We start from the raw sequence: 27,262 nt of genomic DNA, 5'->3' as shown, positions 1-27,262 counted from the left end.
GTGCCGTGTAGACCTCCCTGTACTTGTACTTGTACTTACCTGTATTAGGTACTTTGTTTTTCAATCTGTATAATTCCATGTTTTATACTTGCTTAAAATAGTGTCCAGACTAGCCTGCAGAGTTCTGCACAGCAGCTGCAAATCACAGATCAGAGAAAGCGGTTAGCTGAGTGAAGACCTAGCTTGTGAGATACCTAATCTCCAATGGTCTATTTGCCTGGATTGGGAAGAGCTGACTTGTTGCTACCTTAGAATTTTCTGGATCTGGGATTTTGATGTTAATGAACAATGCAAGACTTAAAAGAAGTTGAAAGTGGACTTTTGCAGCTTGGCCCATCCTTTACTTTGTTTCCTGACTTTCATTGCTGTGACTATTTGATCTCTCTCGGTGTGTAACAAATCACGGTATTCTCCCCAAAGCCAGTCTGTGATATCTATTTATTTGACACTGCAGAGCCACTCTGAAGACTGAATAACTCAGACAGATACATTATTAATCATTAAAGTTCAAAAGCTTTCAGAATATTAAGTCAGAAGAATACAAGAGGATTGAACATATAGGGGGATGGGCACTTAAGGCAGGTATATAGAGAGCTGGAAATAAACCAGTACAAATTGTATGCTATCACGTTTGATTACTGCCCTGAAGATCTTTCAAATATGCAGGCACAGGGATAATGCCAGAGTGGATTAGCAAAGTCTGACTGCATTTGGTTCCTACAGAGATTTTTTGTTACAAGGTTATTTATGTTGTTTTGTCCAGCATTTGAATTGAATGAGTGGAAGTAATTTAACTTCTGTTCTCCTCCATCATATTTTGCCTTCTCTTCTCTTATAGTGCAATCATGGAACACAAAGAGCTGTTGAAAGTTCCCTGGGATTGGCAAATAGGTAAGAAAACACTTTACCTCATTGAAGATAGTTGCTGAAGGAGGTGTGGAGACAACCAATGTCTGGGGAGGCAGGCACAAAGTTTCACAGGAGCCAATGTTTGTGACTTTTCTGCCAGTTACTGCCAAAGGTTGAACCACATGCCTCATAACCTTTCTTAAATGATCTGTCCTCCCATGGCCGTATTAGGCCTTCCTTGCGCCATTAGGTTAAGCATATGAATGCCATAAGATAATTATTCAGACAGCCGTGAAATAAAACAATAATGGGGTTCCAGTTCTAAGATTCAATGCAACACTGGGACAAATAAATGAGGTAGTCATTAAGAGCCAAACCTTTTCAATGAATGCCAAAGAAAGAAAATGGAACCTAACAAAAAACTCTAAAAGTACTTGCAGTGCATATTATAGCCCCATAAACTCATTTCCAAGGGGAACATTTCTGTATGCAAATGGTTAATTGCTTTCCAAGTAGTCTTGGTGGAATATAGCAGATGTGTCTTTTAGACAAGTTTAAGTAGCATCGTGCACAATGAAGCTCTTACGGTGTTTTGCTATGCGGTGGATTGCATGTTCCCATTTCAGTTTGGAAGCTAAGTTTATGATCTAAGACTCCCTTCTAATTAGCCCCACAAATTATTTGCTTTAAAAGCAAATCAACATTTAGGACAGTCCCTATGATCACTCTGTTACTATTTATGACAATAGAAGAAATAAAAGAATATTAATAGCATAGAGCTGATATACTTAGCAGGGGATTCAAGCTTTGGCAATCCATTGGCAATAGCTTGTTACCCAGTTTCAGAATGAACATCAAAATGACAGCTCAGAAGTGTGCAAAGGTGACTGATTGTGGGGGGAGTACCTAAGGACAGAGGATACAAGTTGTTTTCACAAGGGCATACACTGTTGTTTTCTTTAAACTTAGTTCACAGTTTCCTCTCATTATCACAAACCTTAATAAAAACAGTGCATCTTTCACAAAACACTGCACCTAGAAGTCTTGGAGATTTGATGGTTGAGCTGTAAAACTAAATGACAAATCAATTTAAAGTATCCATGGCGAAACACACTCAACTGCATACTATACGTGTATTGGCCTTCTTTGATCTGAGATAATTAGCATAATTGCATCAGTGTTTGTTTATACCTCATGATAAGGAGCTCAGGGACATAATTAATCTGGTACTGATGGAACTAGCAATGGTCATAGTGAATTAATCTACTATGCGTGTAAATGTCATATATACTTCCATGGGAGTTCTGTTGTAACTCAATATCAGTGAAATGTGCTATTAAAATAAAGTCTTACTTGGCCGGTGATGCCATTAAAATGTCATTGAAAGTTAGTCACTAATTCTGAAGAGTCCCTGTGCTTCATAAGGAGGAGATGATCTTAGCAAGAGCATCATAGATATGTACTTGTTTTGTTAGAGCAATAATTGGAAATGTGGTGCAGTTGAACATGGATTAAATGGTGACAATTATGTATAGTTTTGTGTTCTGCCCTGTCTTCCACTGCACTCGGTGTGCTTTCCATTGCATTGGCAGTGATACAAGGTTGTCAAGAAGTGATTGACAAATCTATGTCAGGGTGTTCACAGCCTTGTCCTGAATAGTTATCCACTGCGACAGACTCAAACCTGCAGTCCAGCAGAGTTAAATCATCAGCCTTCTGAATGGTAGTGATAAAGTCACAGCAGGCAACCTAATAAATAACTCAGGGTGGCCTGTTGCCCTCTGCCATAATTGTTCTATTAAGAATGGATGAGCTACCTTTCAACTGATAAAAAATGCAAATGATTTTGGAATATAAAGATCTAAAGCCAATCTGTTATGTCTATCATGTTTAAAACAGGCTGTGGCCCTCCTGGTTTTAATTTTGGAAATTCCCCTGATACATAGCATCATCTTCACACTTAGTATAAATCAGTGTAGCTCTGTTTGACTCCTTGAAGGTTTAAGTATTAATACTTGCTGACAACCTGACTGAAAGGATTGTACTGTTCTGACTGAGTAGTTTCATATGAGACCATGACACGTTTTGTAGACTGATACATAACAAACAAATGAACATCAATTTTATTTAAAGACAAAAGCCAGTTTGAATCTCCAAGGAAGTGTTCTGTGTTACAGGGGGTTTCAATATTTCTGAATGGTCTTTATTCCAAGAAGACAGCATGAAAAATCATAACTGATTCCATTTCATCTCAGTGAAACAATAGCTTTTGGAGTAAAAACATGAAGGATAAAACATGCAACATTCAACCAGCACGCTCAGGAGCTAAAACAGAAGTTCCCAAGGCATGTTAGTCTTGGTGGTACTTGGGCTACTTCTAGAGCAGTCCCTAGGGGCAGATCCTGCCCATCTGTGTGAAGATGCCCAGTCTTAACACAAGTGAGGAGCTACTGAGGGATTGGGGCTTGTTCAGCCTGCAGAAGAGAAGGCTTCAAGGAGTTACCTACAAGGAGGTTATCAAAAGGACAGAGCCAAGGTCTTCACAGCAGTGCATGGCAGGAGGATGAGGGACAACAGGCAGAAGCTGAAATGAGAGATTCAGACTGGATAAAAGGAGAATCTTCTTCACTGGCCTGAGGGCAGGCAGGCAGTGGAGCAGGTTGCCTAGAGAGATTGTGTGGTCTCTATCCTCAGAGGTTTCAAGACCAGGCTGGACAAAGCCCTGAGCAACTTGGTCTGATCTCATAGCTGAGCCTGGTTTGAGTGGGGTTGGAACTAGAGACTTCTGAACTCCCCTTCAGCCTGAATCACCCCACAATCCTATGATCCTAAGCGCTCAGTTCAGACACTTACGAGGCGTTCACACCCAAACAAGCAAAACTGGTGACCTTACCCATCAGGGTGAGCACTGACAGACAAGGAGTGATTCCTTCCACCAACTTGAGATATCTGGGATGTGGATATCTGATTTAGTTAAATAGACTCCCTTTATCATCAGCAAGAATAAACAGGCATGACAGAAATCATACTATGTTAAAGCTGGTGTCTAAAAGAGGTTGGACAATCTGCACCCTAAAATTTCCCAATCTCTTCACTGACCACCAACCCTCAGCATGTGTCCAGAGTTAGGTGTCAAGAATCCCACCCACAGCTGCCTCCATGCAGACTAAGCCTTCAGTTCAGGGCAATGCCAGCACATCAGAAAGCAGACAGTTACAAATGATGAACTTCTCAGGGTTTAACACAGACCAGCTGATCAGCAGCTCATTACAAAAGCACCTCCTAACTTACCAGTTTGCTTCCTCCCAGTGTCTGCTACAGGCAGTCAGTGCCAGTGACTCAGTGCCTGGCTAGCACAGGTCCCAGCACCTGGGACTGCAGCGCTAGTGGCGATTCCCAAGGCTGCCGTATGGCAAGGTATGGAAGGAAGCTGAGGCTCCAAGCATTTGACTTCAAACATATTTTTATTCTGAAAACTGGCCCTCTAAGAAGCAATATCTGCTAAATCATATGATGTTATTTCCAGTTTACTTATTGTCACCATTAAATGCCATCCAGCTGGTCGGTGTTAGGTATATTTTTAAGATGTAAATGAAATGCCACTTGACATTCACCTCTGATAGGACAGCTACAGTTTAAGCAAATCTTCACTGGAACTGAAATGCCCTTTGGAAAAGCAGCCTGTGAAGTGCATGTAGTTGGCTGCCAAAAAATATGAACACCAAGGCAGTACCATAAAATTATACTGTTAGTTGAGAGCAAAACCCAGCAAAGCACCTGAATGTGTCTTAAATCCAGACTGACTAGAAGGGGCTTGGTGGACCAGCTGGTAGTTTGCAGACAGTACATTGAGAATGCTGACTTCAGGTCCAGAACGGCTTTTGCACCTGACCTGTTCTTGATTTAAGCCTGGAAGAAAAGCTGACATAATGCTCATGTATGCAAACAGTTTCGCATTGATCAAAACTACGCTCCACTTAACGCAATCATTTGCCTACTACAGAAGAGTTGCAGAGTTTGCATAAAGCAAGTCTTTCAAGCACTGCCTAAGACTGATTCCATTGTTACCCATCTACAATATACAACTTAAAGATTTGCTACCTGTTATTAAAAGCAGTTCTTACCATGATTATTCATATTCTGAATATAAATTCATTACCATGCCATAACAATTGATACACAGACACTGACATTCTGTGGCTGCTGTATTTGTTTCAGATGAATGTACACTTCAGATGCTCCTAAGGGACTCAAACTATCATGGGTGTCCTTTAGCTAGCTTTTCTAAAGAGTTTTTAACTAAGTGGATCCATAAGCAGATACAAATCATATGGGCTTTTTTCTCCCCCTCCTAATTCCTTTCAGGACTGTGGCAATCAGATTTTCTGCAACTTTTAGTCAATAACAACATGCTCTGAAGAGCTGGTGTGAGTCTAAATTTAGGCTCGTACACACATCAGCTGGGAATTCTGCAGCATACGGCAGCCTACGAAATATCATTTGCATGAGAGCAGATGAGTGAAGTGTTTGCTGTTTTTTTTAACTTCATATTGATTAATGTGCCTTGGGATTTATCAAGTAATAACTGAAGCAATGAATTCTTTCCCAGTAAGTTATTTAGGTTTTTAAATGAAATTAGATTTTTACTGTACTGTATTTTTATTATATTAGTGTCTAACAATCTAATTTGTGTAAGGCACTCTGTAAACTTGTAGCAAGAAATAGTCTCAGCTCCGGAAAGCTTTATTAAGGAAGGCAGACAAAAAGTGGTAGAGGAACAGAATCACAAAACTGTGAAGTGATTTATCAGGTTTGGTGGCAAAATAGGACTAGGACCTCTGTCACTTGGGTGCTGTCCTCATGCATTCATCCATTGGCTCATTAACTCCTCTGCAAATACTTTTGCATTCATTTTTTGAGTCAGTTCCCAGAAAATATTATGTGCTCCATCCAGCTCAGCTGAACTCAGTTGGTGTTGGGGACATTCAGCTCCTTAAGAAACTACATTTGATATGTCCAAATGCATCATTTCATCCAAATTCATGTGGGACATGAAGTATTTACTAGTAGTATAAGACACCAATTTAAAACAGCATTGCTATTATGGGGACCACAGAGAGCAGACCTTGTGTCCACTGCTGTGTAGGTATGGTTTTCACTGGGTTTTGTATATATTTAGTATAATGCTCTAAATCTATCTCTATATATGTGCATCTTAATACTTTGAATCCCTTTTTTTTAAAAAAATGTTCTTTATCCTTTTCTAAAAACACAGCCTTCTTCCTCCCAAAACGAGTCATTTCTGCAGGCTATGGAAGGTCACTTCGCTTCTTGTTTCTCTTCTGCAGGCTTGTTGTATGTTGGCTTTAGTGCCTGTATGTTTGGCCTCTACAGCTTTATGCCAGTGGTCATAAAGAAAACCAGTGCTACTGCTGTCAACCTCTCCCTACTCACAGCTGACCTGTACAGCCTCTTCTGTGGATTATTCCTCTTCCACTACAAGGTATGTGGAGATGAGAGATGTATTTGGGTAATAGCTGTAAGCCTGAAGAAATACCAGTGCAGAACAATGAAATAAAAGAAGCCTCCAGCTTTGCTAGATCTACGCAGTAAAAGTGCAGATTTTTTTTTATACTTCAGGCTTCCCGCACCAAAACCAGTTTTATTTTATGATTTCCAGTTGTTAAAGAGCTCATTTGGTCTTGTTGTTACAAGTCTTAAGATTTGAGTACCTGTTCATCAGCAACTGTATCTCTAATTTCATTTTACTTACCAGAGGTAACTTTGAACTGCTGTGACCAGATCCAGGGTGGCAGCATGAAAGGAAGGACTCTTCCAAAAATCCCATGGAAATTTTTTGCCTGGTAACGAGGTTGTTTCATTCATGCTGATTCTGAATTTATTACTTGTAATTGTCCATGAATTACACCTTTCTTTTCAGCCAAAGCAATGGCTTTCCTGTTAGTGTAAATGCCAAAATATGCAGCAGATTTGTGTTGAAATTAAACTTTTATTTCTCAGGTCCTCTAATATTTATAACACTGTGTTGTACAGGCACACATTTGGTCTCCAACTGCAAGGAATGGCACTTCATTGCTCACACATATCCCCCCTCTCAGTGTCCATGATACATAAGTGGCATCAGGGTGCCATAGGCGATTGCTTTGTACCATCATTTATTCATAACAGGGAGGTTACTTGATAACTAAAATGGTGGCCCAGAGAAGTGTTAGGCAAATGAAAGTCTTAAAATACTGAGTAGCTAACCAACCCAAAACAGATTTTGTGATACTAATGGTACCTGAAAGAATCTGAACAAGACAGTGAAAGTTCAAAGCTTCAGAGTCCAACATAAAATTGGTTTTCACTATTGCCTTTTACATTGTCTTTATGGCTTCAGGAATTTTGCAGACAGAAGAAAAGCAAGTATAAAAAAAAAATTTTACTGAGAACACAGTGTAAAGTTTGCCTGCTGCTTTACAGGTCTGTCTCATGGTGATTTGGTTCCTAGTTATTTCTGCCCCACACTTCAAATCCAAAGTGTTTGACATTAGGTGTTAGCTGAAAATTGTTATCACCTGTTAATAATATTATTTGATACCCACAGCAAGATATATTTAGTGGTGTTAGTCCACTGTTTCTAAGAAAAATGCCTATGTTACACAAAAATGTCTATGTTACACAATAAAAGACAGAGAAATTTAATTCTGAAAACGGTGGTGGTGGTGTTTTAGCAAAATCAAACTCTGTTAGAGGGAGACACTCAAAAGGCAGCAGGGGTTGGACAGCTTTGTGCTCAGCATTGCTCAAACCTGACAAAAAAGGCCATTTTGCAAACACAAACCTTAACCTTCAGGCACCTGAAAGGCAGAAGGTGCAAAAAAGGTTTCAGTTTTTCCCTGTGTCTAATTGTTGGGTACATTAGCAGAGCCATTTCAACCTCATTGACGCCCTGTCTTTCTACTGTATGTGCATGTTAGCTCTTGACCACAGTGGCACCTTGGCCTCCCTTTAAGATCCATACTGAAAAAGTGCTCAGGAGGAGAAAGCTCAGAACTGGAAGGTTTTCTGGTTGAAAGCAAGGTCTCATCATCTGTCCTGATAAACCAGTTGAGTTCCGCCTCTGAAGTAGCTGGTGGTCCCCTCTGTGCCTTACTTGTCTGATTAGAAAACTGTTTGAAAATCTCATTCTCCTGTGGTTAACCCTATCATGCAATCTTCTTCACAAACTCTTATCAAACTCTTACTTCAGCCTATTTAGGTTTTTTTACCTGCACTGCTTTCCTTGGGATACTGTTTCAGAACATCACTGCTCCAACAGTTAGAAACCTTCTTATTTCCAGCATAAATTTACTTGTGGCTGGTTTTGATCCACTTGTTCTGCCAAGAGTATCCCTTAGCATGAAGAGTGTCCCCGTCTTCTTGGCCTTTTACTCCATTGGTACATCAATAGAGAGCAATCATATATTTTCTCAGCCCCTAGTTCACTAGTCAGAACAAGCCACACTCCTACCTGTCCCCCCAAGCACCTCTCTGTCCTTCTTTGCACTTCCTCCGGTTGGATTTCATCCTTCCTGAGACAGTCCCTTCGGCTTGAGAAGCAGGAAAGATCCCTCCAGCACCTGGTGCAATGCTCTTGTCACTCCATTTCTTCAGGAAACATTAGCCCCTAAATAGTAAGACTGTATTTACTTTTTTCATCACTGCTTTCCCTTTGTGGTTTGCAATCCTGCAATCAATGTAACTCGTGTGTGTTGCTACTTTGGTCTTCCCAGCTGAAGTGCTGGTAAGGAGAAGACCTTTGTCAGGACTTTGTGGAAGGGCCTTTACCTGAAATGTTGTATCAACTTCCCCAGCTGTCAGTGTCTCCTTTCATGCCCTTCAAACCTACCTTTGAGAGGCTATAGTCAGAGAACAACTAGATTTAAAAGCCCACTTAATTATCTGGCTACTTCTTTAGTTACCATGTTTCTATCCTCAGTCAGATCACCTCCTCCTTTTCTTTCTGGCTTACTGTCAGGTGTCATTTTATATGAGGAAGTAGAACTGTGAAATGTGCAACTTGCACTCAATAATGAAGTCTAATATGTTAACAGTAAATGATCTAAATTAATTCCCCTCCTAAGACTGTGTAGTCTTACTTGTTTTCTAGCTTCTAAAAAGCCGTTTCGTTCCCAGCCCAGCTGTACGTCGCCTTCAGATACACGTCTCCTTCTGCTTATTGCTGCACTGGCCAATGTGCGAAGCCCCACTTCACTGGGAAGCAAATGGTTTTATGCTGCATTAGGATCAACTGAGCGGTTTAGTGCCCCTTGCAGAATATAATTTTATGAGGCTTTCAAGAAACAGTTATGATTTTTTCCCTGTGCTGCTACTTTTATCACCAGACAGGTTTATTGCACCTATAACATAACAGTAAATCTATGAAAATCCATGGAAAATACAGGAAATTAGTTAACTGGGCTTTAGAGCCTCTAAAACCAAACTGAGGGGAAGATTACATTTGAAGTTGTTTTGATTCGTTAGCATTCCATTTTTTTATGATACAGACTTGCAACATCATGACATTGTGGGACACTGAGTTTATAAACAGCTGCACTTATATTCTTACCCCATATACAGATATCTTTGTAGCACATTAAACAGTTCCCAGGCCCATGGAAGGTAGAATTACAGCATGCTAATTAGACACAACTCTGGTGATATACTTGTAATTCAAGATGATAATTGTTCAAGGTGTTATTGTATTAAAATGTAATGATTTATGACTTTCAATTTGAGATAGATGACTAGATCGTAGTGCATCATTCTTAAAATTATCTGCATCCCCTAAATAAAAGCTCTCTTTTTAGTTTTTCTGTAATCAATAATTGATTCCAAATATTCCAGTGGACGGGGAAAGGTGTCTGGCCTGTTTGGTGGCTGAATATTGGCCACTGCCATAGCATTTAAGTATATGACTCCATATCTTCAATCCTTTTTTTTAAATTCTCGCCATATTTATATATTTTATACAATTTTGATGTTCAAAACTTTCCTAGCTATCTGTTCTCATTTCACCTTCTCCTTAAGCACAATTAAATTATCTCCTGCTTTGAAAAACAAAGGCCATCAGAGTCCTAAAACTTAACAGGTTGGTAACAGGTTTACATGATGGTAAACAGCTTGGGAACCCAACAGGAGGATGTGAAACATGTGAGATACGCTGTGTAGGGGGATGTCTAGGCATAGTGTGGAGGAAATTTAACATTCTGAGTAAAAGGACCGTCCTTGCCCTGTCAGAGACTGCGATAGCCATTCTTTGTCATGCATACACTGATACCAGTGGTGCTGGGAAATTCAGGGCCTGCTCTCCAGGTGGATGGGATTGGAGCTTTTGTATAACTTCAGTTATGTTTTTAGCTTAGGAGGTGTTCTTTTTTACATTTTAGTCTCAGCCTTAGCTTTATTTTTATGTCAATTTTTAAAGTTCATACTTTTCATTTGCAAGCCGTATGTTGTGCTTTAGTCATTCTAAGCAAATTGGGTTCTCACTAAATAATCTAAGCAGTTTATTTTATGTTTTCCACCAGCTAGAGCACGCATACTGATTGTGTTCTGCACCAGCAGGTCGAGTCACACTATATTATATCATTACCTAGCAAGCCAAGCACAATCAATTATATTCTGCCTTGGCAAATTCATTTGTTATTTTATCCAAGATGCAGCTATAAAAATTCAGAATTTCTGGATATAGTAGCAATTTACAAATGAAGAAAATGCATATATTTCATAATAAATCAGGAATGTCATATATCTTGATTTAGAATCATGGAGAGTATCTGTGACAAAGGACTTGGCTATACAGATAAACATGATAATCAAAACCTTTCAGGCACTAGAAATCTGAAGTTATGCTAGCTGAAACCTTGCTTGCTGCTGCTTACTGATGCATGTAAAAATGACTTTTCAATGCTAATTCCCTCCAATGGAAGGGAGCAGATGACAGCCTTCCCATTACATCAAGAAACAAGCCATAAAAGAAAGTGGTTTTTAACATAATGGAGAAAAGGGGGTACAAGTTGGGAGCAATAAATTCCAATTTCATTTTTCCCAGCACAGATCCTAAGCAATGCCCATGAATTGGGGATTTACGTAGACTTCACCGAGATGAAAATTTGGCCATTACTGGAAGCAAAGAAGAATTAGGAGCCTCCATTAAAAGCATTTACTTTACTGTCCTGATCCAAATCACTGAAGCCAGTATGAACTTTTCTGCTGGCTTCAGTGGGCTCCAGTTCATTTTCCTAAATTAGGAAAGTCTGCCACTGAATGAATAATCTTTACAAAACTTCATAGTTTCATGGCTGTGGAGATAAAGACCATGCCTTATTGTGACTCCATATGCTTCACACAGTCCTTTTTTTTGTTAGTGAAGGATGGATATGATGTCTGTGGTTTGGGAGCAGGAGGTAGAATTGGTTTGGTTTGGGGGAGGATTGTTTGTTTATTAGTTTGTTTTTTACTTGGCAGCCATCAATAAACGCCTGAGAGATTTTTCCCAATCATCTGATCAAGCTGAGAAAATACTTCAAATCATGTTCTCCCCTTTTTTTAAAACTTATCTGCAAGTATAAGCTGAAGTCAGTAAGATCCTTTTCTTTGTTTGCACTTGTTAGGGGACTGACCATCTATGTATTTTAAACTTTGACAGTGGTGATGTCACTGGTGCATCATTATTTCTAGTAGAGCAGGCAGTGCAGGCTAAACAGCTATTTTTCACACTATTAATTCCTCAGTCCTATACTTTAGGATATTTTCCTGATCAAATTGGATATGCAAGCTGCTTGACCCATAAACTCTCTGTTTGAAAGGAATTTAATCTCACAGGGCCTTTATCCTGGTGAAGGCTTCTAAGCCTTTGATAGTAATGAGGATAAATCATATTACTAGTTAATTCTTTATGCCTTTGGTAATATGCAGAAACCTACATGCACATTTCCCTTTCTTTTCCAGAGTACTAAATTTCTTACAGTGGGACTCCCTCTCAACAGCTCTGTTCCCATGGAGCTGTACTGTCTGCATGCCCTTCATCTAAGTGTCATTTTAAAAGCTTTTTTTTCACATTTCTTTAAATTTAGTTAGTTAGTTAGTTAGTTAGTTGACTTTCCTCCTGTAAATTATAATCAATTAGAAAATAGTTAGGCATCTATATTTGAAGAGCTACCTTGAGGTGGAAAGGAGTTAAGTGTGTCTTTGGTCACACTTGAATGTATATTCCTGTGACGGAAAGGGCCACATCTGCTCACCCTTTGTCTGAGGGTGCAAGATGCCTTGCAATAAAAAAGCTATGAAGTAAAATGACAAAGAAGAGTAGCAACTGGAAAATGAAATTACTGCCACCAAGACGCTGCAGAGTCTGACAGTAGGTTTTTAACAACACAGCACAGATATGGCAGCTTTCTGAAAATACTGCGTTGTTAAAAGGCTATCTCTTCCTTTCACAGTGTTATCTTGCAATAGATTCATTAGTTGCAAAGCATGAATAGTGAAACATGGATACTTACTGTTTTGGAACCATCAGAAAAGAGTCTAAAAGAAGTGGCATTCATATTGTAGAAGTTGCGATGAAAGCTTCAATTTCAACAGTATTTTTTCAGACACTAGCTCATCATAAATGTCAAGTTTTGTAGGTTGTTTTCAGGGCTTTTAGCTTGGGTAGCTTGGGATTTTGTGGGTTGGGTTTGTTTGGTTTTTTTTTTTTTTTGGTCTGATGTTAAAAGACTGCTCACATCAGAACTGGTTAGGAGTTTTCTAGCAAAATACATTTTTGTTGGAAATGCCTAATTATCAAAACAGAAATGCTAAGTGAAAACATCCTGTTTTCAGTATGCTCCCAAGGAAACACAGGCTGGCATTCCTCAGACCCTGACTGTTGTTTTGGCCGCTCATCTAAGAGGTCGCAGCAGCGCACAGTTTCCAATGTTTTCAGCCAGGTATTCTAGGACTGGAAGGTCTCAGGCACAAGAAAACATGAGTTACGCGGCTCATGGATTCGGGAAGCCAGAGAATCAATCTCAGTTCTGCATTAGGCAGCCCGGAAACCCAAGAAGGAGCTTTTAAGGCTTCCAGGTGTCTGCCATGGAGAGAACCCTGGCAGCTGCAGTCAGCAGTTGCCACAGCTTCCATCAAGCATAATTTGTTTTAGAAATAACAGCTTTAAGTTTTTCATAAGAGAAGCAAATGCAGAATTTCTGTTCTTGAAAGAGCTTCAGTTTCTACTTCTCATCTCAGTTTAGGAATTTTTTTTCTTTTCTTTAATTACAGAACGACAGTTTGATTTCCTAGCCAGGAACTAGTTTGTAATTACAGCAAGAGAACAGCCAGAAGTTGATCTACCTGCCTATGCATGGGTTTATATTCTCTTAACTATGTAATTCAGAGTTCTTAATATTCTTAGTGAATGCCTGGTTAACAAGGTTTACTGACAACAGCACTGTTCTGTGCCTTGCTACTCCACACCTGGTTGTCAACTCAGTATGGTTTTTGGTTTTTTGTATCAATGATTAGATGGTCATAATATTTCTTTTCTTTCTCTGTTTCTTCCCCCTTTTTACTGAGTGTAACTTTTGAATCAAATCTTTTTATGTCTCTGTATCGCATCTTCCTGCATAGCTTAAGTGGTAAAATGTTAGAAGATTTGTTTGCAATTTCAGAAGAGCTTTTCAGTTTGACACATTTATACTCTTTTTAAATATCCACATAAGCTAGGTATGGAAGTAAATTTTCATTTGTATAAAAGGTGTTTGAGGCCAGTTGAAACTCATGTAATCACTAAATAGAACCAATTTCAGACTGAAGTGAGAAGTAGTTTATACTAACAACCCAACCAGTCAGGGGGAAAAAGCACTGCTATGTGACTGAGTTCTGCCTTTGGTCATAAGGGATAGCAAATTGCCTAATGGATATTGACTACTCAAAAGAATACATGAAATAAAAAAAGAATGTAAATGTTAACTGTAGTAAAGAAATGTGTAAAATCAGCCTGTTCACAGACAGTCCCCAGAGAAAGAAAAGAGACAGTATATCTGCCTGTGCAATCTGCTTAAATTGATGGTCAGACTTGCTTGCAATGAACCACTTAAGTGCTCTGACCTACAAGGCACTGGGAAAGTGGTTTACTTACCTTATAGTGAGAAGTTGTTATTTCTCAAACAAGAACATGAAAAAAGGTTTTAAGTCCTAGCATGGAACCTCTTAGTTTCCTCTAATTTTTTATACAAAATGAAGAGGAACCACAGGATTGTAAGTTTCCAACACTGACGTTTCCCTATACGGATGATGTTATGCTGAGGGTTGGTATTGCTTTCAGTTATTGTAAAATACTCTTTCTTAAGTGTCACGAACAAAGAATTGTCGAAGTTGAACGTGGATAAATAAAGAGGAATATACTTTGACTACTTGAAGAAGGTAATTCACATCACTGTCATGGGACCTGAATTTTCAACACCTTGCAGAATGCCGAGTCCATCATCCCCAAGTCTTCATTGCTTTCTTGGCAGGGGTAGGTGAGGGAGAGCAGTGTTCGGGGATCTAGTGAGAAATGGTTAGGGAACTGGGGTTGTGTGTAATTCAGGATGCTGTTTCATTTGGTATGCAATTTGAAGTCACTGCTGTCTGCAGTTAGAAGAGGCGATCCCAGTAGTCTCTTCTGTCCTACCTCTGCCCCCAGGCTCAACAACGCTCCAGACATATGAGCACTATGGCAGCCAAAGGGAGGCAACAGCATTGTACTGGTGGAACACACAACAGTATCCTTACCTTTAGCATAAGGTCTCCATCCATCAATCATTTTCATGTGGAGTTAATAATTTGATATTATTAAAGAAATGCAAAAACCCAAGTATCATAATAATGGTCTTGGAGCCAAATAACAATCATCTCAAATTACCTTGTTTTAATTAGTTTTGTGTTTTGATATAAGAAAAGTTGTTCAGAGATCTCTTAAATATACCACAGAGTACATTATGAAGTTTAATTCTTGCACTCCGAAGGAAATAAATAGTGTTTTGTAAAAAGTTGTGAAGAGTCATGTGGAAGGTAAAGGTGCTTGTAATTCCTACCCAATATGAAAGTGCAGACATATTAGTGAAAATCTTCCTGTTACTGGATGTAAATAACTCTTGAATGATAAATCTTCAACAAAATCATATGAGTTTTAAAGGTGCTGGTGAGCATGGGCTGAAAAATGAAATTTTGGGGAGTGGAGCAATACAAATGCATAAAAACAGAGAACAAGAAAATGGTTTGAATGAACTGCAGAAAGCAAAAAATATTGTAACAAATACTGTCTTAATTACAAGAAAAAGCGCAGACAGAAAAACATAACAAAGACATCCTATTAAAAGAGCTGGATCTTACCAACAACATACCTTTTCTAAATGATAGCTCAATGAATATGAAAATAAAGACCAAGAGGCTTAGGCTGATAATTTTTTGTGGGGAAAAAAAGAATTAAAAGACAACCTCAGCATTTCCCAAGTCAAGCATACTTCTAAAGACAAGGGAGTACAATGAATGCATCAAGTTACATTCCTCAGCAATAATCTGCAACCCAGAGGAGACAGCCAAGAAAAAGTCATGAATTAACAAAGCAGCAGCTGCCTTCAAAAGCTTAAATAAGGTCCAGTTACTGAAAATCTACAAAGATTTTCAAATTATGATTCTTCAAATTGAATGCTATTTCCACCTTAGCATATGGAAACAAAGGCTAGAAGTTCCCCAGAGATGTAGACAGAGTCATCTTTGAAAGCAAATGGTAAGGGTTAAATGCAGTAGCTGCATTATGAATTTGGACATTTCTTACAGAATTGAGTAAGTCCTTATTTCCAGAGGTGACCAGAAAAGAAGGTAAAGTATTTAGGAAATATTTTAGGAATTATGCCTGGCCGTCCACACAGTCCATGAGCCACTGAGAAGAAACATATGTAAAATTGGAAACTAAATAATTTATCTGTTTTGATTAACTAACTGGATTGAAGTGCTTACTCCAGTTGTGCCTCCTACCAGCCAAATCAATGAATGCTACAGACATACAGAGTTAAAGCATCCAAATTACATTCTGTTTCCTACCAAAATGAAGGAATGGGTCAACAGGCAGACATAACATCAGTCAAAAGACATCACTTCTATATGCTTTCAATATAAGCAGCAGGGTATTTTATTAACTGCTAGAAAGTCTTCAAAAAGCATCTTCTTTTTGTCTAAACTCCCCCTTCCCACTAAACTGGAAGCTTTCAAATCCATGATATGGGATAGATGCTTGTCATCAGCACTGCTGCTAAGCAACTTATCTTAATTCACTGGAGTAAACTTCTGGAGTTATTTTCACCACCTGCATGTGTTAAGTTTAGCAAGGAAGAGTATCTGCTCTTTCAGGTCTTTAAAAGGCTTATAATCAGCGTGAAGGAGATTTGAAATAGCTTTTACTTACAGTAATCTGGATTTTGTATCTTAAGTACAAGAGGAGAACTTGTAGGGGAGAGCTCCAGATGCAACTGGACAAACCATCCCTTTAAAAAAATTGTTAGAAATAAACAGAGAGAAAACAAGGAATAGAGAGTAGTCAGAAAAGAAAACTGTTACTGTATAGTTGAAAAATAAAAGGAGTAAAGTCCTTTAAAATTGCTATAAAAGATAAACCAAGCTTGGCAATGAAGAAGATAGTAAAACAAACAGCAAAAAGTTATTCTTGTATATGAACAGAAGAAATAGTTTCACTATGCGAAGACAGCAGAGGCCAAAATTAAACAACCTTTAGTTTGGCACCAATACAAAATCGGGACCTTCTGTCACATTCAGTAAGGACGAGAGTTAAATCTTAAGACAATGCACAATAATTAATAGAAATGGAAATCACTACATCAGAAGTAGAAACAGAACACAATAATCTGAATGCTTTCAAGCTTGGGAATATAGACAGTTGGGAGAATTGTATATGAAGTAAGCAATAAACTAAAATTGGAAGTAGACACCAGGGAGGAATAATTAGGGACATCAAAAACCGGATAAAATGCAACCTGGTTCACAAAAGGTAAATCATGCCAATCTCAATCTGATGTCTGTCTGATAATTTAACAGATTTTTGTAGACAAAAGACAAATGGTAGATCTAATCTGTAAGGCTTTTGTACGATGCAGTGTAGAAAATTATCAATTAAGCTAAGGAACAGGATTAGCACTGTAAAGACTGAAAGCTAGGTAAAAAACTGGCAAATGAGGATAAAGGACAAGGCAATGTGCTGAGAGAGAAAGAGCTTGCTAGGAGGAGCTCACTGATGGAGGTCCCAAGGAGTTGGTCTGAAGATCAGTCTCGTGTAGTGACGGTAGCAATAGCTTTGGCACCCTCACTAGGAAGAAGGATTATATCAGACAACGAGAACTGAATGACATTGAGAAATGCTATGAAGCACAAAGTGCAAGGTAGTGTCTGGGGCAACAGATGGGAGGAATTTGAGCATGGCTGTGACAAAGCTGTTTCCAAATGGGTCAGTCTAGGTATTTCTAGTATTGATGGAGAAGCACTAATGCCATAGGACAGAACAACTTATCATCTCAGGACAGCACTTCGCTAGCTATGGAGATTTTTGGTCAGCCCAAGAGGGCCACCAGAGCTTTTTCTCTTATCTGCTCTAAAGCCTTGACAGAGTAAGTCCTCTAACAACGTACTGAATGTGCAAATCCTAAAAAATGTTTGCTGTATGTAGCATAGCTTTGATTTCTGAGGGACTGGGAGGGACTGTGGTACCTCAACATAAATAAAGTAATCTATAAATTCACAGGGGGGAAAGGAGAATTATTTGAGCTGAAGACCAATGCTGACATAAGTACATAAAGGTGGAAACTGATAAAGCAGAGATTTGGAATAGAAATTAGGGGGATTTTTTTGGCGATTGTAGCAGGGAGGTTCCAGAGCAGACTTAAAATGGGTTAGGGGACGTGGACAAAAATGCTAATAAGGCTTGTAGGAGGACAGGGCATATTTGCCAGATGGAATATGTGACCTGGCTGTACGCAGTAATGGGGGATTGGATTTGATGGCTTAGGAATGCTCTCTGTTCTGATTCCCTCGTCTGCCTGTCTTGTGAACTGACTCAGTTGAGAGCTCTTGGAGCTCCTGGATTTTGGCCTCATGTTGCCTGCAGCAAGCGTGCCAGACCACGGAGAGCCCCAATGAGAAACAGACGTATCGCGCTCCAGACAGCTTACATAGTCCCTCATGGTAAGGGTAACTGCAGCTGCATATTCCTTGTTTGTCAGGGTCGGAGTGCTCCCCATTTGTGTGGCTGAGAGAAAAGAACACCATTCTGGGAGAGCATTACTGCAGGAATATATTGTTAGATTCAGCAGAAAAATATAAACAAAGGATCCAAGATGAATCTATTGTAAGCTTGGTTTTGAACACATTGCACGAAATTAGCCTCATATACAGTAATACAGAATCAGGCACAGCAGACACCTGCTACTATGTTAAATACTCACACACAAAACCTGAAAGACACATGGCAACTGACAGCTGATAGAGCAAACCAGCAAAGAATATTGAAAGGTAAAACTGAGGAGGGGGAACTGGTTTTATTTTTATAAGCATTTCTGTTGTGCTCCTCGTTTTAGTATTAACAACATTTAAAAGGGTAACTGCTTTACCACTCTCTTGGCAAGTGATTGATGTACCATAACCAGAAATGAAGCCCCCTTATCCCACAGTAAGGATGCTCACAGGAAATTAGAGCAGTGTAGTATAAGTGTTTTAACTTCACATAAAAATCTCTTTCCTATGTAGATAAGATTAAAACAGATTGCAGGACTCGTTCTACCTTGCACTTTTTAATTAGACAGACTGCTGGTACCACAGGGGTACTGAACACAGGCTCATTTTTTCTCCGCATCTGATGGCAGAGACACCAACGGGAAAAAGAAGAGAAAGCAGCATTCCCATCTCTCCCAGCACCCAGGAAAGGAAGATAAGCCATTTCACACAAACATTTTGCCCTAACAGGCATGTATTTAGAAAGGACAGCCTATTATGAGATTTTTCTGATGAAACCATTTGAGAAGCATGAAATCATGCAGATTTGTGCAAAACCAGTGTTTGCCTTACAGCTGCCTGCATCAACCTCAGAGATTTTTCTCCAAATGCTATCAGTTTTCTCCATAAGTTTGTTTTGTTCCACCAATGAGTTCCAGAAAAACTATGAAGTTTCCCAAATTTTAACAGAATTTGTGATGACAGTTTTCTGTTAACCCCCTCTTCCTTTTTCTCCCGTATAGATAACCTCAGTATCTAAGAGCTTAAGACTTTCCCACTCACCATGGTCTTACCAGTTAAACTGTGCCCACCAGCAAATACTATGCCGTGACTGAAAAAGAAGGTGCTGCTGTATGACAGAAGGCATGGACCACTATGCTTTACCTACAGTAAAATATGCGAGCACTAGAACAGGATCTCTGAGAATCAACTGAAAAATACAGAAAATGTGCAATATCTTTACTCCACAATTTCTATGCACCATTGCAATTCAGTATAAGCAGGAGTTGATTAGTCATAGTAACGGGCAGCATTTCATCTGAGTTAGAGCACACTGAGGATGCAAGCAGGCATCAGGAATTGTGGAGTATGGCCTTTCTGTCATGTGTGAAATGACGGAGACAAAACTTCCTTTGGCTTCTTTGTTTTGACCAAATGGCAATGAGGCTGATGTGAGGTTTTCACTGTCATTGAAGCAAGCCAGATGCTTCTTGCTTTGGCTGCTGGCTGGCATGAGCAACAATGATGTGTTGAGACATGCCCTGCAGCTCAAGCCTCCTTCATCCAGTGAAAAACTTCTTATGTGACTGCCAATGGACATGAAAGAAAAGAAAAAATATGTGGAAGAACTAGCTACAGATTTCATTTTGCATCCTGGCTGAGTTCAGAGGGCAAGATAGGACCTTAAGTCATCACTTAAGACTATATCCTCACAGTTTGCCTTGGAAATAGCTGGAGGACATTAAAAGATAATGCAATCCTGTTGCTAGTGGACACACTCCCTGCCCAGAAGTTATCATCATTACTGAACCTGTCCAGCACCCCTTGGTACCCTTCTCAGCAAGAGAACCAACACTTCTGCTCGGGCATTCAAGCTTCGGCAGTTGGAGAGCTGAGAAGACATGCTAACCTGTATCTCAGTGGTTTGGGTCCCTTTAGGGATCTCTAGATTAAAGATCTGAGAGATCTGGCAGGACATATAAAGGTTCAAGTGTGTGAGTTTTATCTGTTTGAATGCAGTCTGGAAAACTCACAGCAGCCCTTCTGGTGTTTGGTGCCACTTGGGTTTTACAAAATACTGCATTTCACTTTTGGTGGCAACCCCAATTTCTGTTGATGACAAAGATGTATCACCTGCCTAGAGCTTTGGAAAGATGTCTACGTATCCCTAGGAAATATTCTGCCCATAACTCTCAACTGGGATCAGTGATCAGCCAAAGGTTGGGTCTTTATCCCTCATCCCTGAAGGCAGACAGCAATAACTGAGGCTGAACCAGCAGATCATTCTCCCAGTAAAGAGCAGGGCAGACCCTGAATCCCAAAGGGAGCATCCCTTCCTCCCTGATAGGAGGAAACAGAGACATCTTCCTCACAGGCTGGGACAAAAATAGTCAACAACAGTTTGAGTGAGTCACAGTACTGACCTAAGACAAATTTGGCCAGGTCCTCGTGGGTCTAAGCCGAGGGAGTCACCAGAGAGCACTATGAGCTCTGACTAGGATGCTGTCTTCCATTCCTACTAATAAAGTAATATGGCTGTAACATCCAACTATGCAAGTGAAAGCACTGTGCGAATTCATAGCTTTCAGAGCCCTCACCCTCCCTGGTACTGGAGAGTGTGTGCATCCCACAGTGCAACTTCTGCACTTGGTCACAGTGAACTTCATTTGCTATATTGGAGACAAAAATAGAAAACAGTGTGAAAAGAAGCTCAGTCTCTCAATCAATTCATCAAACCGAGTGGAAATGTCTGTTTGCTATATAAAAGATAATGAGAGAAATCTGGTTTTAACTCCCTTAGCTCAGCCTGCTCAGGTACTCATGTGTGAAATTACCCAGGGGGAAAAGACATAAGTCGGTGCAGGAGCCATTCTTGGCCTTAGCTTTTATTGGCTGTGCAGCGTATGCGACAAACTGAATTAGTTCGGAAAACAGAGAGTTTCATCAGACTGCACAGACCCACTGATTGGAATAAGATGTTGGTGGGAACTGCCTGTCTGCAGAGCATGGAGGGTGTCAACAGAAATACCGGACTACATGAATTCCACCTGATACATACATTCTTGTCCCTCTTCATTAGTGCAATTCTGAGGCGATCGCTTCTCTCTAAGGTTTAAAATTTGAATTAATAGACCTGATTTCTTTATTAATTTTTGTCAGAATGTGGAGAATTTATGGAGGATGTAGGGGAAAAGGTAGTTATTCCATTTCATACTCTGTCACTGACTATATGAAATATGACAATTCTGAATTTTCAGTTAGTCATATAAGAAAAAATTCCTTTCAGAGACTTCAAAAGCACAGTTAGGTTGCCATGGGCTAGGAGATGGGCTTCATACTACCTACCAACAGATTTAGTCTACAGCTGCTATTGTGAAATACAAATGGAGTTGGAGCGCCGCAGTTCCAGTAGTCTGCTCCGGCAAACTATTTCCAGTTCAATGGACCGAGTAAAATAGGATTTGCATTTTCATAACCATCATAATAATGGTCATGATCATTATCATGATAGCTGAGTGAAAAACCAAAATTAGCAAAGCATTGAGTTTCTTTCTCTGTGTGGGCTTTTCTGCAGACTCACATCTGTCTGGTTTTGTCACTTTGGATATCGTTTTGCCCTAGTGTCCGCGGTAACATGGATGTGGACATCTGTGACAGTCAGAACTACTTGTCTGCAAATTCCCTCTGCAGCAGTCCGTCAGTCAGTGCAGTGTTTCCTAGCTGTGATACAGCAATTCTTCCATGGCCTTTCCTCCTGCTTTCCCTTCTAAATTCATGATCTATGTACTGAAGAATGACTCACTCTCTCCAGACCCAAGCATGAATTTACTGCCTTCTGAACAGTTTTTCTTTCTTTTTTTCCTCTACTGTCGTTGTCTTACCACTATTCAAGACAATGAAATCAGACACACTTTTTGCTCCCCACCAAGAAGTTTATTTTGCACCTATCTTTTCAACTGGATCACTTTACAGCACAAGACTCGCAACTGGAAATGGTAGTGATGTGTTAGCCACAATGGTTTAAGGATATATGAAAGTTTTGCATGGAGACATAATAAGAAGTAGAGGATAAGAAATAGTGGGGAGTGAATTTTGAAAGGCTTAATTGTTCATTCTGGATTTTTAAAAATCTTGAGTTACCAGATGCCTTTATGTTGGTCTTTATTTTAGAAACCTTGTTCTTTATTTTAGAAATCTTGTGATGCTTGACTTACTCCCAGAGTGCCTAATTTTGATTCACTTGGAACAAAAATACTGTATATGAACTAAAATTCAAATGGGTTTTGTAAACTTCATCCACAATTGTATGTAGCACTGCCGTAAGGTATTTTATTTAAAAAAAAAAACAACCACAAACTACTGCAGATATGTTGGGGTTCTGTTCTTTTTTAATGTAAAAGAATTTGTGTGTGAATAACAGAAATTCAGGCTGATTTCACCATATATTTTCTGTGGTCAGCTAGACCTTACTGCTGCAGTGGTTTTCTGGTGTGGTTCTGCAGTAGCACGTATCAGAGTGAGGAGCAAGACCCCTGCTCCTGCAGCTAGGCCATGTCCCTAAAGAACATCTCTTAGATAAATACCAGAAACATCCACTCACCCAGAATCGATGTGGGTTTCGATAGACCGAGCAAATCTTGTTACACGTGTCATCTTGTTACATTTGTCTAGGTTTTGCTTTGTATGTTTATCTTCAGACAGGCACCTAAACTATGCTTTTTATACACTGAAAATTAATGGTAGTTTAGTGTAAACTATTTTTACCACAGGTAGTAAATAATGTCTAGGGAAGACATGTTTTTTTACGTTTTCCTGATCTTTTAATGTGTGTAAATATTATTGTGTGTTCCATATTGAATACTTTCGGTTGGGAAGGCACTTATAGACACCCAGATGTCAGAGCAGAGCAGCCATGGTGAGGTCTGTAGGGCTGATTTAACTATTTGATTTGACTACTCAGTAAGTTTTGGCAGATGCCTTTCATGTCAGTGATGAAATCTGAAATGTTATTGTAACTAAGACATTTAGTTATTCTCTGCAAAGGAGACCTCTGCCTTCTCCTCAGAGGAGGATAACCCTATTTCCCCTGTTTGGTCTGTAAACAATCATCTTTATTCAGTAACCAAGTGTTACCATCTCTTTTAAATGGGTAAGAAACTGAGGGTCATCTAAAATAATTTTGATTCACAAAAGAAATTCATAGGCTGAAAATCAATCCCAGGACTCGAGAGTCTAGATCATTGATTTAATCACAAAGTCATCTGGTCTCCCAATAAACTACATGATGAGCAAGCTCATATACATATGTACTTATATGTGTAGATACAAATCCTATAGTAAAATTATTTAATGAGATAGAAACATGAGTTGTTTTTTTGGTTGCTTAATCTAGGGTGGGTGACACCCATTGGCTAATCTGAGCTAAACAATTTCTGACCGTGTTACTCTGAACAGCTTACAGTTATCCTGTTCAGCATGGAGGGAAGTGGGATTTGGAGAGACATACAAATCTGGATAATTTTAAAATATTTTTTCTTAGAGGAAATATGTTTCTGTAGAATGCGAGAGGTAAGTCAGGAAAATTAAGCACAGAATCATTCTCAAGTAGCTTTTCAGCCAAAGAGAGGAATTACACACTTCCTAAGAGCCTGCAGTTCGGTGCTGCAGTTGTGTAGAGGGTAGCAATGAAAAATTATCTTCTCTCACTTCATTTCTGAGGAATAGCTCTTTCTGCTGGTTTTGAATGTGTCTCTTTTGCTGTCTATTAATAGTGAAATTCAGCAGAGGAGGTTTGCAGGTCAAGATAAAAAAACCCTCCAAAACCTACATGTAGACATAGCATTAGAGTGTGCCTGGAAATCCTATCTTCAGTAACATACAAAGATTTCAGCTAGAGTCTGAGGAACACAACAGTGAACAACAAATTTTGTATTTGATGAACTAAGCCTGCGTCCTCCTGTCACACTGCTGGATTCACAGCCATTTTAATAGGAGGAGAAAACCCATTGATTTCAAGGGGCTTTGGGTCAATCTGACAGAGTATTGACGAAACCTAGAGATTTCTCATATACCTACAGTATATATTCCTGTATTAACCTTACTAACAACCCTTCTACTTCAGTGCTGCAGAGAGCTGCTGCAGAAAACAATTCAGCCTGAACCTTAACTTGTTTCTAAGGAAGGTAAAGATGGAATTGTTGTAGGGATGTCAGGATCCAGGTCTCCTTGCACTAGCTGTGCATAGATACCAAAGGCAAATGATTCACAGCCCTTTGTTTAGATTTCCCCCAGCTACATCCAAACCCTTTCTCCCAGGCTGGAGAGCTGCCTCTGGGGGGGACACTGCCATGGAGAGAATATATCAGGTTAAAGAACCCACTGGCAGGAAGCTGCTGAGAAAGGAATGAGAGGCATGGCCAGGAGGAGGGGGATATGGTGGAGCTGGAGCCATGAACTAAAGCGAAAGTGAATTGGTTTTGGCTGGGCAGCTCCTAGCACAAGAAAAAGGGCACATTTAGCTGCTGGAAACCCCACAGATTCCTCACAGCAGGACACAAAGCAATCACAAATCTGGCTGGCACTCTGGTTATACAGTGGAGCAAGCCAGCTGGCTGTCTGGGGTGCGAAATTCAGGCATAAGGTGCAAAGGAGGGACAGTGGGAAACTAGGGAGCTAGTTCCCAGTTTGGGAAACTAGATGCATTTAGCTCCTGAGTTTTGCTTCATCTTAGTCAAGTCCACGGCTGCCAAGTGGTAGCCAAGTTCACATGCAAAGAGGAAACGGGGAAAAATTGAACTGAGAATGGGGAAAAAAAATCAACTGGAAAATGCATTGAAATGATTGACTTGGGTTTGATTGCCACATGGGGGAGATCTAAGCCTAAACAGTCCTTTCAGAGCTCTGTCAGATAGGGGAATGCTTCAGCAGGCGCAGTGACGCTTGACACTGTCTTTGTGGCTGGTGGGACAGCGGGATGATTCCATCAAATCATACCGCCAGATGACACGTGAAGACCTGGTGGCATTCCTCGAAGAAAGCAATTAACATCTGCTGAAAAGCAGAACTCTTCCTACCCTGTAATCCTTCTGAAACACTTTAAACTTTCCCCATTATGATGCTTTCCCTCTAAAACGTGCATGCTAGCTGTGGGAAACAAAAACATACAGCCCCGTGGGTTATATGCAAAAAGCTTTCAAAGATACTGTGGATTCTTTAGAAAAGCCAAGTGCTTTCTCAGGCAGAAAGGTAAATGCAGGTTCTGTAGGTCTGTTAAATGACAACAGATTAACATCGCTACAAAGTTAGCTTAAGTAAAATTTGCTTTCACCCTAATGATTATTTCTTTAAATATAAAAAGCAGAATTGCTAAAAAGCTGCTTCTTAGATAATATAGTCCAGTCTGTCCATTTTGTGCCGTGCTAAAGTGATCCAAAGGAAACAAATTGGGCATTCATCAAAGCAGTGTAGTCAGTTAGGATTAAAAAACAGACTTGCAGACACCTTATGTAAAATAGTGAAGTACGTCATAAAGCAGCTAATAGCAGGTTGCAGCTAGTTGTTGGTGTTTAAGTATGGATCCCTGACAGCTGCAGAATACAGGCGCTTTTTAAAGTCACACTGAATACTGATGTGTACATCCCCCGTTCTATATCCCTACCAACAAGCTGGCTATACAATTGGTCCTTCGTGGCTTCTCACACACAGCATGCAAGAAGAAATAACTTGAAGTCTGGTATGATGAAACAAGTCATATGGGCTTAAAGCCATTTTTGTGTTCTCCATAGTAGAAACCCAGTGTCTAAAGCTAATGTCCAATGGTCTGTACTTTTAAATCCCTGCTTTTACCTTTACCCGCAAGGACTAATGTGTTGCCAAAAAGGTTATTTGTGTTGTATTTTTAGACCAGGCACACTGAGTCTGTATATGTCAGAAAATTCAGGCTGACCTCTGATCTAGTGGAGCTGTGTGCCAAAGTATGTGTACTCGAGCGTTTGGTTAACTGCCCTCCGCATGTGCTTTCAAACCTCTTGAGGTCAACCCAGAGCATGTTTCACAGCTGAAGTTCATCCCCTCCAAACTCACATTAAATCTTCTAGCGTCTGCTTTCTGTTTACAAGCAAGAGAAGCTGCAGGTGGGCTTTTAAAGTGCCTTTATTAAAATATTTTTTTAAAGTATGTATGTTTTAAATGTTTAGTCAAGTTATTTAAATGCTTATTTAATTATCTTTTTCTATTACCAATGGCATGTTATACTTCACAGACATGTGGTTTAGCTGTAATTAACTTCAAATTTGTCCACTACCTGTCAGACAACTGTAGGCTCCACACTGGAGCCAGAGAAACTTGCACTCAGAGAAGTAGTTGGCTTGTCTAAAACCACAATAAAATCAGCTTTGGATCTGTGACCAGAACCCAGCTTTCCCAACCTGACCAATACTTAACATGTCTGGGGCATGGGAAGGCACCAGTTAGCTGTTGGTTATGGAAGACAGGGACCTTAATGGGAGCAAACCAACTTTCAGAGACATTCCCATAAAAAATGGACATCCCAGTGACAGGGGGGGTTTGTTCTGTGCAGTGCGTGCCAAAACAAGGATCTGTGCCTACCCCTGCCTGTGGGTCTTCGTGAGCTCAGGATAACCGGTGCTATGTCTAATGACTCTACTCTTGTTTCTGCTTAGTTTTCAGGACTTTACTTGTTGTCATTCTTCACTATCCTTGTTGGGCTGGTGCTCTACTCCTCCACGTCCACCTACGTAGCCCAGGATCCTCGGGTGTACAAGCAGTTCCGAAACCCTTCAGGACCTGTTGTAGACCTGCCAGCCACTGGCCAGCTGGAGCCTTCGGTAACATACACCAGCCTGGGGCAGGAGACAGAAGAGGAGCCTCACGTTAGAGTTGCTTAAAGCCAGGGCTGTTGATCACGTACTGATGATTCAGTGGAGCTCGTATATCCATTATCTCTGTATTGTACATAGAGAAAGGTATTTACCAGGTGCAGTTACACCAGTGAGCTGCAAGGTAGCAAATAAGGAAAGCTCATAAAAATACAAATTAATTGTTCCAGGGCGTTCATTGCAAGGAGATGCCAGTCCCTCGTTTACGATATGAGCAGCATGTTTGCAAT

The 27,262-nt window shown here is 39.9% G+C and overlaps 1 protein-coding gene across 1 annotated transcript in view; it reads left to right on the top strand.

Moving 5' to 3' along the window:
* The window catches only part of SLC35F1 (solute carrier family 35 member F1), a 258,471-nt gene extending 231,430 nt beyond the window's left edge, over positions 1-27,041 (top strand). The window contains exons 6-8 of the mRNA XM_075708029.1: positions 839-891; positions 6,198-6,352; positions 26,817-27,041. Coding sequence (XP_075564144.1) covers positions 839-891; positions 6,198-6,352; positions 26,817-27,041 — 433 coding nt within the window. The remainder of the gene's footprint in view (positions 1-838; positions 892-6,197; positions 6,353-26,816) is intronic.
* The last annotated feature ends 221 nt before the right edge of the window (positions 27,042-27,262 follow it).

Source organism: Pelecanus crispus, chromosome 3 (genome assembly GCF_030463565.1).
Source record: "Pelecanus crispus isolate bPelCri1 chromosome 3, bPelCri1.pri, whole genome shotgun sequence".
In the NCBI taxonomy this organism is placed as follows: Eukaryota; Metazoa; Chordata; class Aves; order Pelecaniformes; family Pelecanidae; genus Pelecanus; species Pelecanus crispus.
The sequence above is the reverse complement of the archived record's forward strand: the minus strand, read 5'-3'. Positions and strand labels throughout refer to the sequence as shown.